Raw genomic sequence first — 17,563 nt, 5'->3', positions numbered from 1 at the left:
AAATAGCGCGTTTTCTCACGTCCGATCCCGCTTCCACTTCAAACCCGAGCAACTGATGGAAGGACCATCCTCCTTGGAAATCCCCGAGCCCTCCCTTACTTCCCCATCGGCCACCAAGCCCTGATGCATGGAGTTACAGCTCCCCCAGGGCTACAAAGCAGCCCGCGGCCTGCCTGCCCCACGCTTTGTCGCTCCTCTGCTTTCTCTGGTCGTAATCAAACATCAAGCTAAGAAGCAAATAAATCTCTCCATCTCGTAAGCTGCACAGCGAGATCATGTAAATGCAAATGAGCGGCTTGGTTTCAAGCTGTCGCGAAGGGGAGGGGAAGCGGGGCGGGGGGGGCGAGGGGAGGACCGCAGGCCTTGCTGTGACAATCGGCTCCGCTCGGCAATCGCTTGTAAATCAAGAATAATCATAGTAATGAGAGAGTGATGAGGGGTTTTATTGTGCAAGGGGGCATAATGAAACACACACACACACACACACACACACACACACACAAAGCAGAACAGAGGGGGAGAAAAAGGACCGAGCCCTCCTTCCGATGGGTCGGGAAAGGCCCTCTCACGGAGCTTGCCTGAGCTCCAGATGTGGTAAAGGAGAAGACACCAACTCTGAAGAAAGACATTCCACATCCGTCTTTACTCGTGATGTGAACCCAACTTGCTCCCATCTTCGCAATGCGCACAGCAGGCTTTCACTCCAATCCAGGGGTGGAAGACCTCATCGCTACAAACCCTGGGGGGCACACCTCTTCCTGTTTAGCCCCCCACCCCCTGCTCCCCGAGAACCCTGGGCGTTTCGCGGTTCCCTGGCTTTGCAGCCTTTCTTTCCAGCCCATCATAAAAGGTCGAAATGCTTCTGAGAAGTCTGAGCTACTGGCAGCAAGCGCTTGCAATTAAAATACACAGCACCTTTTATCTGATGCTATTCTGCATTTTTGGCCGGGCCCCTTTTGCATCTTCTCCAGCCCCTTCACCTGTGCCCTCACCTACCAGGTGAAGACTCTCCCCATCTGACTTAGCCCACTGAACACTGGTCGGCTCCAAATGGTCCTACCTGCCCAGTGCCGAAGAACCGGGTTTGGCATGTTCTGCCACCAGGTTGCACATTCATAAATGTACACGGTGATTTAACAAGCTCACTAAAGAAACAAAGTCATTTGCTAATCATAATTCTTAGCTGAGAACCAGCATGCTAGTGGAATACCTACAGTAAAACAACTGAAGTATCTAATGAAAGAATAAAATACAATTTATGTAGCATATAAAAGGAGAGTATGTGAGTATTAGTCGGAAGGAAAATGGCAACTGTAGTAGGCTGGAATCTGATTAAAGGTCTGAAGGCCACCAACCTAGGAAGTGAATGGAAACCTCGGTGCCACAGTCTCTCTCTAAAGTTAGGATTCCTTGCTGGCTGAGCAAGGTTATACCGAGTCATGTATTTATTTTATTCTCAGATTTCTACCCCACCAAGAAGAGTCCTTATCTGGTTCAATTTGTTGAACATTTAAGGTCAGCTTTGCACAGCCCATCCCAAGTCTTGGTTTAGCCCGTCTTTGGACAGATGTTGGCACATCCAAGTTGGGCTGGTGTTCCGGTTGGTCCAGCAGGTGGCAGCAGGAAGACCTGAGGAAGGGAGCCAGCATGCCTTCCACTTAGCCCATGAGGGGATGTTTAGCACCTGGGGGCCGAAGGGAGGAGCAGATGACCTCTGTGGTCCACTGACATGGCAAGGACCCGTGAAGGGGGGAGACAGGAATGCGACGCTCAGAGCAAGTCTGCTGACCGTGTGCAAGAAGCTGGATTCATTCCGTTACCTTTTATGCCAGGCGTGCTGGAGTTTCATTGGAAAGGGTGCAGGGGCGGAGCGACAGGTGCCCACCTGGGGAAGCGTCTGTGTGCTCTGCATTCTAGGCAGAGAGGGCAAGACTCCTGACGCTCTTCCTTGACAGCCTTAGGGGACTTAGTTATTTCCACTTTCAGGATGGCGAACGAACAGCACAAAAGCTTCCAAGCCACTGTGGGTAGGAGGGGCTGTGCCAGGAGCATGGATGTCCTGCGGACCCCCAAGGGATGGGATCAGCCCCCCACCAGCACCATGCAGGCCAGAGTCAGTACTCAACATCTCCGATGTTGCATTTCCGAACCCGTGTCCCTTCAGCTGTTCCACGTCGGAACTCCCACCATCCCTGGCCATTGACTGAGCTGGCTGGGGCTGACGGCAGTCTCCGCCTCAAACTGCCAGGCAGACCCAAGTGAACGAGGGCAGGAGCACCACGGGGGGGGGGGGGCCTCTGCCTGGCACTTGAACCCACAGTGAGGTCGCATTTTTTTCAGGGATGCTTACCTGAGATGAGCAGGGTCCCTAAAATACCGGCCTAGGCCAGAACAAACAACGTGGCTAAACAAAACCCTAAACAAGCCGAGGCTACTTCTCTGGCTGCATTCGGGGAAGGCTGATGGGCCCTGACGGCTCCAAGCAGAGCCACATAAACAAAATTTAGGAGGCCCCTTTCCCTCTCCGAAGTCATAAAGGGAAGGAATCTTGCAGAAGGTACCCAGAGAAAATTATTAGGGCCTCCTGGAAGGTAACTAGAGATGGTTTTAATTAGAGTGGAGAGGTGGGAGATCAGGCAGGGAAATGACATCTTAATGAGCTTTAATGAAGTTGTCTGCTGGAGAGGACAGCTGTCAGGAAGGGGGGGGGGTGGAATCAGCATTCCAACCCAGCCGCGGCCTTATATGGGATTCGGGTGCCTCCCTCCGCCGCTCCGGGCGTCTGCGTGCTGTGCCACTAAACTGTTGCACAGCGGCACTTCACTCACTGGGAGCGATGCTGCGGCCCCATGGCTGTAATCAGCTGTGGGCTGCGTCCAGGGGTAGCCTTCCCGTTGCAGGCAGCCCCTCTGCCTGAATTTGGGGTGCCCCCCTCTGCTCCCACCACAATCTACCCTGTTCAGCAGTGGCCCCCGCCTTCCTGGTGAGCATTAGCAAGGGTCCGGGGGCAGGAATTGCCAGGGGAGGAGGGGGAGGCTGCGAAGTTCCCCTCCACCAGCACCACGTTCTCCTTTGAAACATGCACGGGATCGAACCTTTGCTGGGTTTGACACCCGTTCATTAATTGGTTTGAGGCCGCTACTTCTCTCTTTTAAATTGCTGCATCGGTTTGATCTTGGACAACAGTTATACTTTATGCAAAAGGGGGATAATCATGCCCCCCTTGAAAAAAAGAGGATAAAAGATCAAACGTTCCATGTGCTAATTTAGATAGAGGTGCAAATTTAGAAACAACAACTGTCATTTCCCGCTGATGGACTACTTCAGGTCTCCCCTTTCTTCCGGTCTCTTTGAATTCTTTATATTTCAAATCTCTGGGATTGGACAGTTCTTCAAACAGAGGCCTGTCCTCCATAAATTTTAGGAATATTTTTAACACTTAGCCTGAATGCTGTGGCCCTTTTTATAGTGTTTTCACAGATGTTTTAATTCATTGTGTTTTAATTGATTTTAAGGTGTTTTGTTTTGTTATTATGTTTTATGTATTGTAAGCCACTTGGGAAAGTCTAAGCCATTATAGGCGGCCTATAAATGCATGCATGCATGCAGGAAGAATGAAGAAACGATAGAACAAATGAACGAACGAGAGAGAGAGAGAGAGGGACACCTGGGTTTCCTACATCTGGTCTGTACAACATTTTGCACTCCCGTGTTTGAGTGATTTTCCATTTGTAAAAGGGCTCTTTCCTTTCAGACCTCACCGCCCACGTTGCTGTCTTTGGAGGGTCTCCGCTCAAGACTGGCCCTGAAATACGCAGAATTAAAGCACAGAACCCAAGTGCCACCTGCCATCCCCGTGCGGTGAGATGGCTTTTCCTTTGCCGAGCGTGGGCCTTGTGGGAAGGCATCCCGGGGGCTCCCCACCACCATGCCGGCACCCCAAACTCCAGCCTGGCCTTCCCCACCACCTTCCCTTAGAAAGGCAGATCGGGTTTCATGAGCCACTAATCTCTGACCGGCTTCTCCATGGTGACCCCGAGCGAGACACAAAGGCACGGACAAGGGTCAATTCATCCTGCAGCCTTTGGAGAGCCAGGCTACACACAGCGAAAGAAAGGGAGTTAATTTTAAAACTAAATAAGAAAGGCACATGGGGGCGTTATTGTGTGCTCCAGCGCCCTTTTTAAGCCTTCCTGATATTGTCCTTGTTCACGCTTATCCCTCGGTTGGTCTTTTCCTGACCTTTTCTTTTCCAGAGAATGGCAGCGCTCGTCAAGGGGGCAGCAGATCTGCTGAGCCAGAGGGCTTTCATTTCCCACAGTCTCAGCCATTTCAGAGACCCCCGTGGCGGAGCATTTTTTTATCCCCTCGTAGCCATGAGCAAAATGCTCAGGCCGGCATCTGGGGCCAGCCTGAGACCTTTTCAAGGATGCTTTGGAGAAGAGTCTTCTATTGACGGACACAGGGCTTTCTCGGGGGCTGCCCCCAAGTTTGTTGATGTATTCACCATTTTTTCTATACCATCTTATATCTTAAAATCTCAAGTCAGTTTACAAGAAGCAAGCAAAAAATAGAACCAGGCAAACAATACTTAGCATACACAACAATAAATAAAACATATCTTTAAAGTAACAATTTAAAAACTGGGCAAATAAAACGGGTTTTGGCCTGGCACCAGAATGAATACATTGTCAGCACCAGGTGAACCTCTCTGGGGAGCATTTTCCATTGTCGGGGCACCGCCACCAAGAAGGCCCTTCTCCTCGCAAGAGCCCTCCTCTGCTCCTTCACGGAGGGCTTTCAGAGAAGGACTCCCGCAAATTACCTTAAGGTCTGGGCAGCTGTCTGTGGAAGGAGACATCCCTCTAGGTGTCCAGGTCCTAGACCACTTAGGGCTTTACCTGTCACTGTCAACACCTTAAATCAGGGCCCAGACTTCAATCAGAAGCTGCTGAAGGGGGTATAGGAGTTCTGGAACTCCAGGATCTAAAGTTACCGAAGTCCCACACTGGACCCAACAGGTGGGTTTAGTCTCAAACCAAGTGCGACCTGGGGAGCCCACTGCTTAATTTTTTCCTGGGCACGTGGGTGGTTGCAGTCATTACAGGAGCATCATAAGAAGAGCCTGCTGAGTTGGAAACAAAGGCTTACCTCGCCCGGCATTCTGTGCACACCAAGGCCAAGCAGATGCGGCAAAGTGAAGCCTCCAAGAAGCCTCGCTCTTGTTTCCCAGCAGCTGGTATCTGGAGCAGCCAAATCATAGAGAAGTGGAGCTAGAAGGTCCCACAAGGTCCCACAGGGTCCAGCCCCTGCTCAGTGCAGGATTGCAGGTCCAGGCATCCTTAACGGGAGACTGTCCAGCTGCATCCTGAATGCCGCCAGTGTGCGAGAGCCCACCTCCCCCCAGCTCATCCCGCCACCAGGGCACAGCCTGTCTCGGGCTTGCCCCTTATGCATTTAGGAAGCTCTCCGGTAGCTTAAGGCAGGCAGTGACTCTCAGCTGAAGGAGTGCAAAAGTGGCCTCAGTTAGCGGGGGGCCGAAGCTCCGCGGAAGCCATCGGCTTCCTCTCCTGCTCGGAGAGTGCGCCAAGGGGGCATCCACAGATGCTCGCTCGAGGGACCATGCGACCAGCAGCCCTCTTCCAGGGCACATGCCACAGCACAGAAGTAGCCGTGCGGGATGCAGAGGAGGGACCCCGCTCGCATGCTCACCAGGCACTCAGGCACACGGCTGCATGCGAGTGGACTAGTCGAGGAATCCGACCAAATGCCGCCCCCAGAACGGAGTGCTCACTCGTTGCTAGACTAGGGGGAATGGAGTTGTGGCTTCGCAACAATTACAAAGCGTTTGCTGAGCAGTAGCACCACTACGATTTGTTCTTTATTATGCTTGTGTTATCCCGGCCATAAAATTTATACTTGGCAGCATTATTACGATTTTCAAACACCAATGGAATTGTTACTTTTCTTTGTGTTTTATGGCCTTTGCAATAAAATGTTTGCCCAGTGTATTATTGCAATTTTTTATATTCTTAAAACTTACCATAAATGAAAAATATAATAAAAGAAGACCTGTAAACATATAAATGTCCTTCTCAGAAGGTGTTGGTTTCTGCCAAGGTGGAACCCAGAGCACTGATGGGTGGGACATAGGGAAAGTCCCAGCTTTTATGAGGCTTATACCACTTTCGAAAAGGTTGGAACGTTTGGAGCGCCTAAGGTTTAGTTGTAGACCATAGGAGTTTTACACAGAAAGCTAGAGGGTTTGCACACCCCCCCATGTTTTGGTTTGGCCCCTCCCACCACTGAAAAGCGGCCCCCAAGAGCTTCCCCAAAATGGAAAGTGGCCCACAGGCCAAAAGAAGTTCTGCACCCTGGTGAAAAAAGGGGACCCAGGCAAGTGTTTAATGTATGAAAAGGGCCACCGAAGCCCAGATCAGCCTGGGAAGCTTCTCCTGTGTGAGACTGCCCGGCTTTTAAGGTAGAGGCACCTCTCTGGAGAGACCCTGCTTCTGAGTCGGCCCACCCTCAGGCCTTGTCTTCTGCAATGGTTCTGTTTGTGTTGTCTCTGAAGGCGTTCCTTTGTTTAAGGACATGGTCCTGTGGCCAGTCGTCTGGCTGGCCGTGGGAGAACTGGGAGCCCCGGCTGGAGCCTGGACATGTGCTCGGAGGTTGCAGCCTGGCCTCCAAGTTCGGGGTACACTCCCCCTGTCCTCCGAGCCGGGGCATGCCAGCTAGGCTCAGTGCTGGCGGAGAGGAGACCCCCCCACAAATGTGTTTGGCAGGGCAGGGGAACTTCAGGGCTGCCCTTCGCCTCCACACACTTCCTGCCCTTGAGCGGATTCCCATAATACTCCAAGTTCGGACGGTTACTTGCAGCCACGTGGGCTCCTGTGGCCCATCTTCTCTCAATTGTTTTTGAAAGCTACCCTGCACACTATTTTTGGTAGAACAGCGGGGTTATAAGCAAATATTAAAAACTGCAGCGAGTCCTTCAGTGGCGCCCAGTCTGACACCATCTCGTTTTCACTCCTTCGTGCAGCCGGAGCTCGGAAAACCTCGTAGAAACTGCTACACTCTTCCAGGCCATGACTTCAACTATGGCTTGTACATCCACGGCCTCGATGGAGGGGTGCCTGAAGGTAGGGAAGTAATGGGGTCACGTGCCATTGAAAACTCCCTGGTCCACTCGAAACTGACGTGTGTACGGGGTTCGTCTGCAGAGAAGCCATAAGTGCAGGGGGGGGGGGGAGCTGCTCGGGCCGCTCTGCGCTGTGGCTGCTGGCTTCTTGAGGCAGCCCACCCGAGCGAAGCCACAAGAGCCTTCTTCACGGGAAGCAACACGGGAGGCCTTTGCTCACACGCATGAGGAAAACTCCTTCCCGGAAAAAGCCCGGAAGGGCATGTCCTCGTTGCAGCATCCTCTCCCACCCAGCCCACCGCCGCCTCGCCACAGCCACAGCCCTGCAGAAACAGTTCCGTGAGTTTAGCACACAAAGGAACATGCAACTCAGCAAAGGGGCAATGTATTAAAAAAAGCTAAAACTGGTCCAAGGAAACCTGGGATATACTGGAAGGAGTTCCATGATGCCAGTTTGGGGTGTGCCTCGTGTGACTCACCAGGAGTCGAGCATTAAGTGATGGTTTTAAAAAATGTGCCCCCAGCGCAGAGTCTGGCACGGGGGGGCGGGGGGCTCGGTGCCCGTATACCTGGCCCACCTCGGCCCTGGGCGGCCTCCGCGTGGCTGTGGCCCCCCCCCCCCGCCACTGCACTGACTGCGTTTTCTTCCTCAGCCATCGGCCGCTGGAATGTGATCAAGCCCAAGGTCATCCTGGCGAAGGAGCAGCCGCGCGACTACAAGACCATGAACTGCAAAGCCCTTAGGGATGGCTTTGTCACCGCCCACGAGAACAACCTGTACCGCCAGATCAAGGACATCCGTCTCAGCGAGGACGACGAACGGCGCTTTAAGAGGGTGGCCCCGAAAGTGCCTGCAGACATGACCTACGGGAGACCGGCCCGGTAAGCGGGGGAAGGCTGGGCGGACTTACATGCAGAGATGTCTGAGGGACCCCTTTTCCAGGTGGGGATCTGCTGGATTCCCTGGCTCCCCGGGCTTTGGCCTGCTCCTTCCTGGCTGTGAGCCGTGAGCGGAACGGAATCTGGCAAATCCGAAAGAGGACCTGTGCGCCTCTTTACAGGTGCGTCTCGTTTGTTCAGCCTCTGCTAGAACAGAGGGGAGCCCAGGGCCCCCACAGTTGTCCCTCAACATTGGATTCCTCCATTTCAGCACCGGGGCAGCAGAGCGAGCAGCAGGCACGCCGTTCTGTTCCCCAGCCAAAACCCTCCCTGCCTGGGTGCAACGCAGAAGCACTGGGTTCCCACGTCCTTGGGAAGCTTCTGGGTCAAGGATGCTTTTCCGAAAAGCATTCCCTGCTCCGCCCCAAAGCAGAAGGGATTTGGTACAGACAGGAACACCCCCCTGGATCACTGCCTTGCCGTGGCGAAGGGGCTTGTGTAGCGCAATGAAGCTCTGAGCTGTGCCGTGAGGGGCACCCAAGGCGGACAGGGCAGAGCAGAGAGCTCTGACAAAACGTGATCCACTGGAGAAGGAAATGGCACCCACTCCAGTCTCTTTGCCATGAAAACCCCATGGACAGTACCAAAAGGCAAAGAGATATGAGGCCGGAAGATGAGCCCCTCAGGTCGGAAGGTGTCCCATGTGCTACTGGGGAAGAGCGGAGGGCTAGTACTAGTAGCGCCAGAAAGAATGAAGCGACTGGTCAAAGCCGAAGGGGCACTCAGTCTCAGATGTATCTGGTGGTGAAAGGAGAGCCCGATGCTGTAAAGAAGAAGACCCTTATGCTGGGAGCGCTCAATGGCAAAAGGAGAAGGGACGGCAGAGGATGAGGTGGCTGGATGGGGTCACTGGGGCAGCGGGTGTGGGCTTGGGTGGACTCCAGGGGATGGTGGAGGACAGGAGAGCCTGGAGGAATATTATCCATGGGGACATGATGGGTTGGGCATGACTTCCCGACTAAACAAACAAAAAGACAGGCAGTAAAACACACACATGCAATCTGGGCAGCTGAAACAAGCGAGCCGCTTCACTGGAGCCTTCTAAAAGCCCCTGGGTGTGGACCCACAAAGGCCACTTTTTCCAGAGGGGCCCCTGGGAAAGGCCCTCGCTGATGTGCTTGCCCTGTCTAACTCCTCTCAAAGGCCGGCACAGGAGGAGACCCCTCCTTGAGGGTCTCAGAGAACAAGCATTGGGAGTCTGTTATGGCTGAAGATCATTTCTATTTAAATTAGGGTAATTTTCTCCAGGACCGCAACGATATATACAAATTAGCACATGCAAATGTTACGCAAATGGCTTGCCTTTGTCTCCTTCCTCGGGGACTCCATTCCTCTCTCTGGTGGTGTCTACGTGGTCACTCTGGTCAAAGCCTCCTCAAAGCCTGGCCAAAGAGAGGACGGCCTGACAGCCACCCCCAAGCCCTCCGGAAGGGGCCAGCCAACGGGGCCGCTGGCCACACCTCGTCGGGCTGCTCTCACAGATCGGGGCTTCCTATAATCAGGGCTAACTCTGAGTTTCAGCAGAGTTGGTGGGAAATCTGCTGAGGTCCCACACCCTGGTAGGGGGCCGGCGACCACAGACCCCTGTGATGGTGCCTTCCCTCCCCCACTGCAGCATCTTGCTAGACCTCTCTCAGGCTCTGGCAGTGTGACGAGAAGGAGCACGGGAGATGCCACGGCTGACTTGCTCTCCACCTCAGTGCCTGCCATGATGAGGAAGAGGAGAAGGAGGAAGAGCAGCCGGTGACCCTGTTGCTGGCAGAGGGGCTGCAGGAAGGGTTGCCGGCCCAAAAGCCTGGAGAAGCCCAGAGCGGGCACTGTCTCTCAGGACTAAAATGGCCAGAGTCCAGTGTCTGGTTATCAGATGGGTGTTACTTCTGAACATTATTTTATTTTATTTTATTTTATTTTATTTTATTTTTTATTAAGTTTTTATATGCCATCCCAATACTAAAGGTCTGGATGGCTTACAAAAAACAAAAAGGCAAAAAGCAAAGCAACCCATGTACAACGAACGTGGAAGCAGTTCCACTCAAATAGGGGAGCCTTCTGTGAAATTCTGAGCTCTGGTTTAAGAAGCAATCAGGACATCCAGCTGCATCTTTTTGGAAACAGCTGGCCGCTGCGGGCCTTTATCTGAAGAGAACGGCTTCCTGCAGCAGGCTGAAGAGCAGGAAGGGTCGGGCGCTGGCCAAGGCCACCTCCCAGCAGGGGCCGACTCACGGCCGATGACATCCCCTGGAGCCATCGCTCCTCTTCTTCCCGGGGCTTGTTCCCCTGGCTTTCGCTCCGGGCTGGGCTATGGTGGAGGTGAGGGGGCACGAGCAGGAGACGCTCCCTGTCCCTCAGATGGCCAAGCGAAGCAGTGAACAAGCAGGTGGGAGCCACGACAAGGACGGGGAGAAGAGCGGCCGTCGGGGGAGAAGGTGGAGTCACCCAGGGGGGTGTCTTGCTTGCCCGAGAGCTCCCCAAACCACGGAGGTGGCACGGATCTGCATGCACAATTTACGCTCGGACTGGGACTCTCACACGCCGAATGAACGGAGCCAGAGACGGAGTCAGACGTTGGCAACCCTTGAGGGGAGGAGCAGGAGCAGCTGGTGGCCGTGGCACTGAGGAGCCGACTCTTGCATGGGGAGGGCCCGCAGAGGACCTCGGGTGCAAAGGCCCCCGAAGCCTGAAGCCCGCACTGGCTGGGTCTCTGATCACGCAGACAAAGGCCCGGAGCCCAGCCGCGTCCTGCCGCTGCCCCCGGAGCTTGTAAAACGGTTTGTTGGTTCTGCACACCGCACTGGGTCAGATGTTACACCATCGCTTCATGTGTAAAAAGCTAATTGCTAATAAAGATTTTTTCAAAAAAACGGGAAGGGGAAAAATGGTTACGAGGAGACTTGATGAACGGCAGCAAGCATTTTACGTGATAGCAAATGGGCTTTGCATATGCAAATTGAATGGATTTTAAAATGGTATTTAATGACAATTTTCGTAGCAGGCATTAACATTAATTGCAGGCAAATGAAAATGCAGCATTAGGTTGCTGTTAGCAGCAAACACCCCAGCTATAAAGCTCTATCTTGATCAGGACCAGCCATCTCGGGTCTGACAGGACCCCCTGGTAAATTGTGAGCAAAAGCGCTTTTATGCCGCAGAACGAGCCCCCGAAGCAGGACGGAATCAACATCAATTTTGCTTTATTTCTTCATAAACGGAGGTTAAATGGCTGCCCAAAAGAGGGTGGGAGGCACCGCCTGAAAGTTTGCTTTCTGAAAATAAATAAGAGGAGGAAGATTCCAGGCATGGCCCACGGCAAAGCTCTCCACCCGAAGGGGGAAGGCGCTATTCATTTAAAGTTATTATGGCCCATCTCGGATCTGCGTTAATAGCTACCTTTTCTGCACTCTTGCTTGTATTTATCCCCTCACTTTAAAAGCATGTTATAGACCAAATCAAATTACCAGCTCATTACAGCCACTTTAAGGTTATTTTTTCAGTGTGTGCACCCCGGGGGGGGGGGGGTTAACCTATTCCTCTCCATTCGTAAGTCGGCCAGATAGCAAGCAAGGCTGGACCCAACGCTCCTGCATTTTATTTATTGAAAGAGTCTCCCCCACCCCCCCAGCCCAAAACCTTTTGCGGTTGAAATACTTTCAAGGTGGCATCCGCAAGAATAAAAGAGGAGGCCTGTTTGTCTGTCCGTCCATCTGTCCATCCATCTGTGCTGAAGCACCAGGACCAAGGATACCTGACAGGCAAACTAAAGGGACTTCAGGTGTTTGCTTCTCAGATTTAGTTAGTATTTTATATGCACCCATGGATTTGAATTAAATTGAATATGCCCTTACACTTTGCCACTAGGAACAGCCCTGCACATAGAATCACAGAAGGTCAGAGCTGGAAGGGGCCAAGAAGGCCATCAGGTCCAGCCGCTGCTGTTGCCGGGCACCCCGTGACACCATCCCACTCGGGTGGCTGTCCAGTGTCACCTTGAATGTCCCCAGCGTGGGAGAGCCCCCCCCCCCTCCAGGGAGCTGGATCCATTGCTGTGGTAGTGAGGAAGCTTTTCTTGACATCTAGCCTGAACCTGGGTGGTCGCAACTTGAAGAAGGAGAGCCAGTGCGGTGTAGTGGTTAAGAGCACGGGACTGGGACTCAGCTGATCTGGGTTCGAGTCCCCGCTCAGCCATGGAGCCAACTGGGTGGCTTTGGGCCAGTCACAGACTCTCAGCCCAACCTACCTCACAGGGTTGTTGTTGTGGGGATAAGATGGAGGAGGAGATGTAAGCTGCCTTGAACCCTTTGTAGGAAAAAGGCAGGATATAAATCGAAAAATAAATAAATAAATTCCATGTCCTACACTCTGGCATCAGTGAGATCTTGATCTTCCCCTTTGTGGCAGCCTCTGAGGTATTTACAGAGTGATACCATGTCCCCCTTCAGTCTTCTCTTCTCAGGGCTGCACATGCCCAGTTCCCTCAGTCTCTCCAAACCCTGGATCGTTCTTGGCGCCCTTCTCTGGACCCTTTCCCATTTTTCTGCATCTTTCTTGAATCTTGGTGTCCAGGATTGGATGAGGTCCAGGTGAAGTCTGACTAGTGGGAGTATTGGGGAACTACTACTTCTCATGATTTGTAAGTAATGCTTCTGTCACTGCATTCCTAAATAGAATTTGCCCTCTTGTGGCCGCATCGGATTGTTGGCTCATGTTTAGCCTGCTGTCCACAGTTACTCCGAGGTCGTCTTCAGTCCTGCTGAGCCACATATTCTCCATCTTGTAGCAATGCATTTGGTGTCTTTTTCCTGGGTGGAGCACTTGGCACTTGGCCTTATCGAATCTCATTTTGTTGCTTTCACTCCAGCATTCGTTTATCAGGATTGCCCTGGATCTTCGTTCTGTCTTCTAAGATGTTTGCTATTCCACCCAGTTTTGTATAATCTGCAAATCTGATGATCTTTCCTGGTGCTTCCTCATCTAAACCATTAATAAAGATGTTGAAGAACACGGGGCCAGGACCGAGCCCTGAGGCACCCCATTAGGTACCTCCATCCAATTTGAGAAGGTGCCATTGATGAGCACTCTTGGTGTCCAATTCAGCAGCCAGTTTTGGATCCACCTAATAGTTTTTCTGTCTAGTCCACTTTCTGCTCATTTGCTTATCAGAATGTCTTGGGGCACTAGGTTGAAAGCTGTGCTAAAGTCTAGGCAGATTAGGTCCACAGTGTTCCCTTTGTTTGGGAGGTTACCCAGTCAAAAATGAGATTAAATTACTCTGGCAGGATTTATTTTTGGTAAATCCACACTGGCTTCCATTAACCACTGCATTTTCTTCAAGATGATTGCAGACTGGTCTTTTACATAATTTGCTCCAGAATTTTTCCAGGATCGACGTCAGACTGATGGTCTGTAGTTCCCAGGTTCATCCCCCCCCCCCCCACCATTTTAACAATAAGGACAACGTTAGCCCTTTTCTAGTCGTCACCTCCATCAATTCAGATGCTGGAGGCATCCAGCTAGACTACTGCAATGGGCTCTGTGTGGGGCAGCCTTTGAAGGCGATTCTGCTTGGGCTGGCCGTGGCTGCCAAGATACCCTGTTCGCCACAGCCGTCTTGCAGGCCGCCCCACCCCAAGGTAGTGCTGAGTCCAAGGAACACTCCTGCACTGTGCACAAGTCTTCCAGGCGGAGTTCGAAACCGTGCAGCACCAGGGCGCTGGGCTGGGACGTGGGGAAGGTGGGTTCTGGTGCCCACCGGCCCTGAAGCTCACCGGGCAGTTTGGTAGCTGACGTAAGTCCCCCTGCTCTTCTCCACCTGGTCCCCACAGCAACAGCCCTGTGAGGTAGGTCAGACTGAGAGCGATGGGCCCACCATGACCCAGTCAGACCACGATAACCCACTGGGGGTCCATGCCAGGCAACCCGGGGCTGCCGTGTTCCTCGCTTCTGGCCCACCCATAGAAAGGCCCTATTCCTTTCTATGGGAGATGAAGCTGCCCCGACTCTTAATCACTTGGGGAGGGGGGCAAGCCCAGGAGAGACCCACCGGTGTGTCTGCTGCTGATCAGAAGAAGCCCAGCAGAGTTGCTGGATTTCCGAGCGGTTCCCTTTGGAAGACCATGCACCCAAGACCCCATTTCTGGGTCAGAATAGCTGCTTGGATTGTGTGTGCATTCTTTTATTTATTTTCATTTATTTAAGACTTGTGTACACTGTCCGCCAGCAAACGGTCTCGGGACGGGGCACGGCTGTGCATGTCGGCTTTTCCTGCCCCGGCTCCCCCTCCTCCACTCCCCCCTGCTCTCCCGGGGAGCATGCGCTCCGCAAGCCATGTGGCCGGCTTTTGTTGCACGGAGCCATAAAAAGGACATTTTTCATCTCCTCTTTTTCCTTCCCTGCCTCTTCATCCCAGGCAGAGATTTATCCTCTCCCCAAAGCCTGCGGTTTTTCTGAGCTGGGGGGGTGAGGGAGGGCGCTGATCGGACAATAATAGATAATGCGCCTGCTCCCGGGGGCCTTGTCCGGGTCTGCAGCCCATTCATCAGCAGCTGGAGCCCGTGCCAAGGTCAGTGCTAACGAGGATGCGGTGGGTTCCCCGGCGGCCCCCATGGGGCGCCCTCCAATCGGATCTCTCGGATCCCTGCTCTCGCCTCTGATCCCTACAAGGGCTGCCTTGTGCGAAGCAGAATTTGCAGTGGAGGGGCTGCCCTCGCTTTGCAGCCGCTCCGTTGCAGAGAACTCCCCTGCACACGTGCTCCGGCACCCGGGCGTCCCACAGGCTCCGGTGACTGCTTTATGGGAAACGGAGGTATGTGTGTGTGCGTGCATGCGTGCATGCGTGTGTTAGTATGCACCTGGACGGCTCCGTACATGTTTAGCATATGGATTCGATGAATTGCTTAAAAATGCTTTTAAAAAGACACCCCCCGTCTTTGATATAAAGGGACATGGCTTGTGCCAGTCTGGAAAGACCCTCCCCCAGGTGGTGCAGTTTAAAATGCATATGATTAGTTAAATTAGAACTCTTTAATCGGGTCTGCATCGTAAGTCTACACACCAGTTGTACAGACCGGGCTCATTTCTCTCAAATTCAGCATTCCAAGGTAGAAAGTTCAAACTCCAAACGGGGGCCAGCGGAAGGAGAGGAGGGGGTGGGCTGTGCTACCAAAACATCCAGATTAATGAATGTCACGTGGCTGGTGAGAACCACCACCCCTGGTTTTGGGGGGAACATTGCAAAACGGGGAACTCGGGAGACTGGGGAGTCCATCAACCCAATGACCCCATTGTCAAGTCAAACAAGCAGACCAAGGAAGTAACATCTGGCATCCTCACCATCTGGCCCCCTCAAAGAGCATGAACCTCCCTGAGGGTGGAGCCTTGACTTTTGGGGAAGGAAGGGAAGAGGGAGTCTTCCATTTGGAATCTGCTCTGAGCATGGAGAGAAGCTTCTCCCATTTCGATTGATGACACTTGTTGTCAGTCTTTAAATTACTCACTCAGTATTGCCCAAACCGGTCTAGCTCAAGCCAAGGGCTGTGTTTTAAGAGCCTTGAGCTACTGGGGAAAGTGTGTGTGTGGGGGGGGGACGCTGCCATTTTGCTGCCTGGGGGAGAGCCACAAAGGCCCTTCTTCTGCCCTCCCTCCCACCTCTGGAAAAGACGTGGAAGCCAAAGCTGGCTGAGTTATTTTGGTGCCTGACGCTTCCCGCGGGAGTAAAAGATAAAGCAAACATTGAACCACTGCTGCCCTTTTAGGACGCTTCTGCCCGGTGGTTGCAGCATTCAGCTGGCTCAGCTTGCGGGGAAAATCTGTGACCTTTCCTGGTAGATGCCAATTTCAGAGTGGGCCTCTCCAGGCTAGACTACTAGGATCTGCTTCACACAGGGCTGCCCCAGACGATGGTTCAGGAGTCCGTACTTCCCTGAAGTCCAGTGCTCTGAAGAAGTGCATCCCAGCAACTCCCATCACCCCCAGCCAGCACACAGGCAGGATGGGAGATGTAGTCCAGTACATCTGGAAGGTGCCGGGCTGTGTGTGCGGGGGGGGGGTGTCAATTCCCACACAAGATGGCCCCAGGGTGTGCATCTTCCCTTGCTTCCAAACCCCAACCCTGCGCTGCTGGCTCTGAGGCTCTGCGAGAGCCGCCACTGGTCCCTCCTTCAGCAAATCCGTGTACGCCTAAGACACTGTCCCGCATGCGGTCAGACTGCTGCTCCGTTGAGCTCAGCGCTGCTTGCGCCGGGGTGTTGAGGCTCCGTCAGACCGCGGGCTGCACTGAGCCTCAGAGACCCTCGCGGGGGCTGCGCTCCAGCAGTGGGAAGGGCCAAAGCAGCCACGGATTCGAGCGCCGGCGTCCTTCCTGCCTGTCCCACGGGGCTTAGCAGCCATCTGGTTCTTTCGTCAGCTGTTCGCATGCCTTTCCTCACGGCAGTTTCCTGAAGGCCACGGAGGCCTCACCGACTTCTCTAGGCTCAGCTTTGCAAAACCGAACCTGACACGTTTACAACTGCCAGCTCTCATGAGCGTTTTGATCCATCTTTTTAAGTGTCCAGTGTGCAACAGAGTTTATTCTTCCAACAGCACAAAACCCTCCAAGCCAAATTCAATGCTTAGGTGGAAGAGCAGGGGAAATACTCTCCTTATTGCCTGCCCAGGGCAAAGTAATTTGCACGGCTGTTTTCCTGCTTCCAGTTAGAGTTGTTGGGGGGAATTCAGGCTTATAGAGATTTGGGCCATCCTCTGCCTCGCACAAAACCCACCAGTCCCTTTTTGTGGGCCAGGAAAGGCATTTTTAAATGTTAATGTGTGAGCTTGGAGAAGGAGGGAAGGAGAGAAGCACATACCCAAAAATAGGACTGATTTTTCTGAGGAGTTTTGCTGGCATTCGGGATTCAGGAAGAATGCGCCCTGCCTGGCTTGCAACTGGCGCTCTTGCTGTCTCGGCTTCTTCATTTCCTTTTCCTTCAAAGAGAAAAGAAGACAAATGGAGATAATTTTTACAATGATCCTTAAGGGCCCCTTTCCGCTGCCTTTTTGCCCAGATCTACTTAAAGGGCTCTCCGTATCGCCATATCAGGCGAATCAGGTACCATAAAAGGCCCGTGCGCTTCACAAGCATCTGAGGCAGGGGACCGTTGCTGCGTGCCCACGGCGCCCCATCCCTCCCCATGGCCCATCAGCGCCAAAGGCAGCTCCCAGGACTAACCGAATCCCCCTCGCCTGCCCAGCTCACAAAGCAAGCGGTCGGTCGACTTTGGGGCCATGGGGCCTCGCGGCCTCTTTTGCATCCCCGTTCCCTCCCCCGCCATTACTTTTTTATGCTCACCAGGCTGCAAACAATTACAAAAGATAACCAAATGCCCAGCAGTCCTCTTTCCTAATTAGGGGCAAGGGCTTGTGCTTTGGAGGGTAGCTAAGTGCTTCAATTACCTTGCTCTTCTCAGCGTTTTTCCCTCTGCTGTCCTTGTTAGACCAGGCAGGCCTGGGACC

The 17,563-nt window shown here is 53.1% G+C and overlaps 1 protein-coding gene across 1 annotated transcript in view; it reads left to right on the top strand.

Annotated features, from left to right (window-relative positions):
* Positions 1-17,563, top strand: part of CFAP77 (cilia and flagella associated protein 77) — a 68,827-nt gene that overhangs the window by 37,292 nt on the left and 13,972 nt on the right. Inside the window, exons 2-3 of the mRNA XM_044440173.1 lie at positions 7,043-7,142; positions 7,795-8,023. Coding sequence (XP_044296108.1) covers positions 7,043-7,142; positions 7,795-8,023 — 329 coding nt within the window. The remainder of the gene's footprint in view (positions 1-7,042; positions 7,143-7,794; positions 8,024-17,563) is intronic.

Source organism: Varanus komodoensis, unplaced genomic scaffold (genome assembly GCF_004798865.1).
Source record: "Varanus komodoensis strain SLA01 unplaced genomic scaffold, ASM479886v1 scaffold36, whole genome shotgun sequence".
Taxonomy (NCBI): Eukaryota; Metazoa; Chordata; class Lepidosauria; order Squamata; family Varanidae; genus Varanus; species Varanus komodoensis.
The sequence above is the reverse complement of the archived record's forward strand: the minus strand, read 5'-3'. Positions and strand labels throughout refer to the sequence as shown.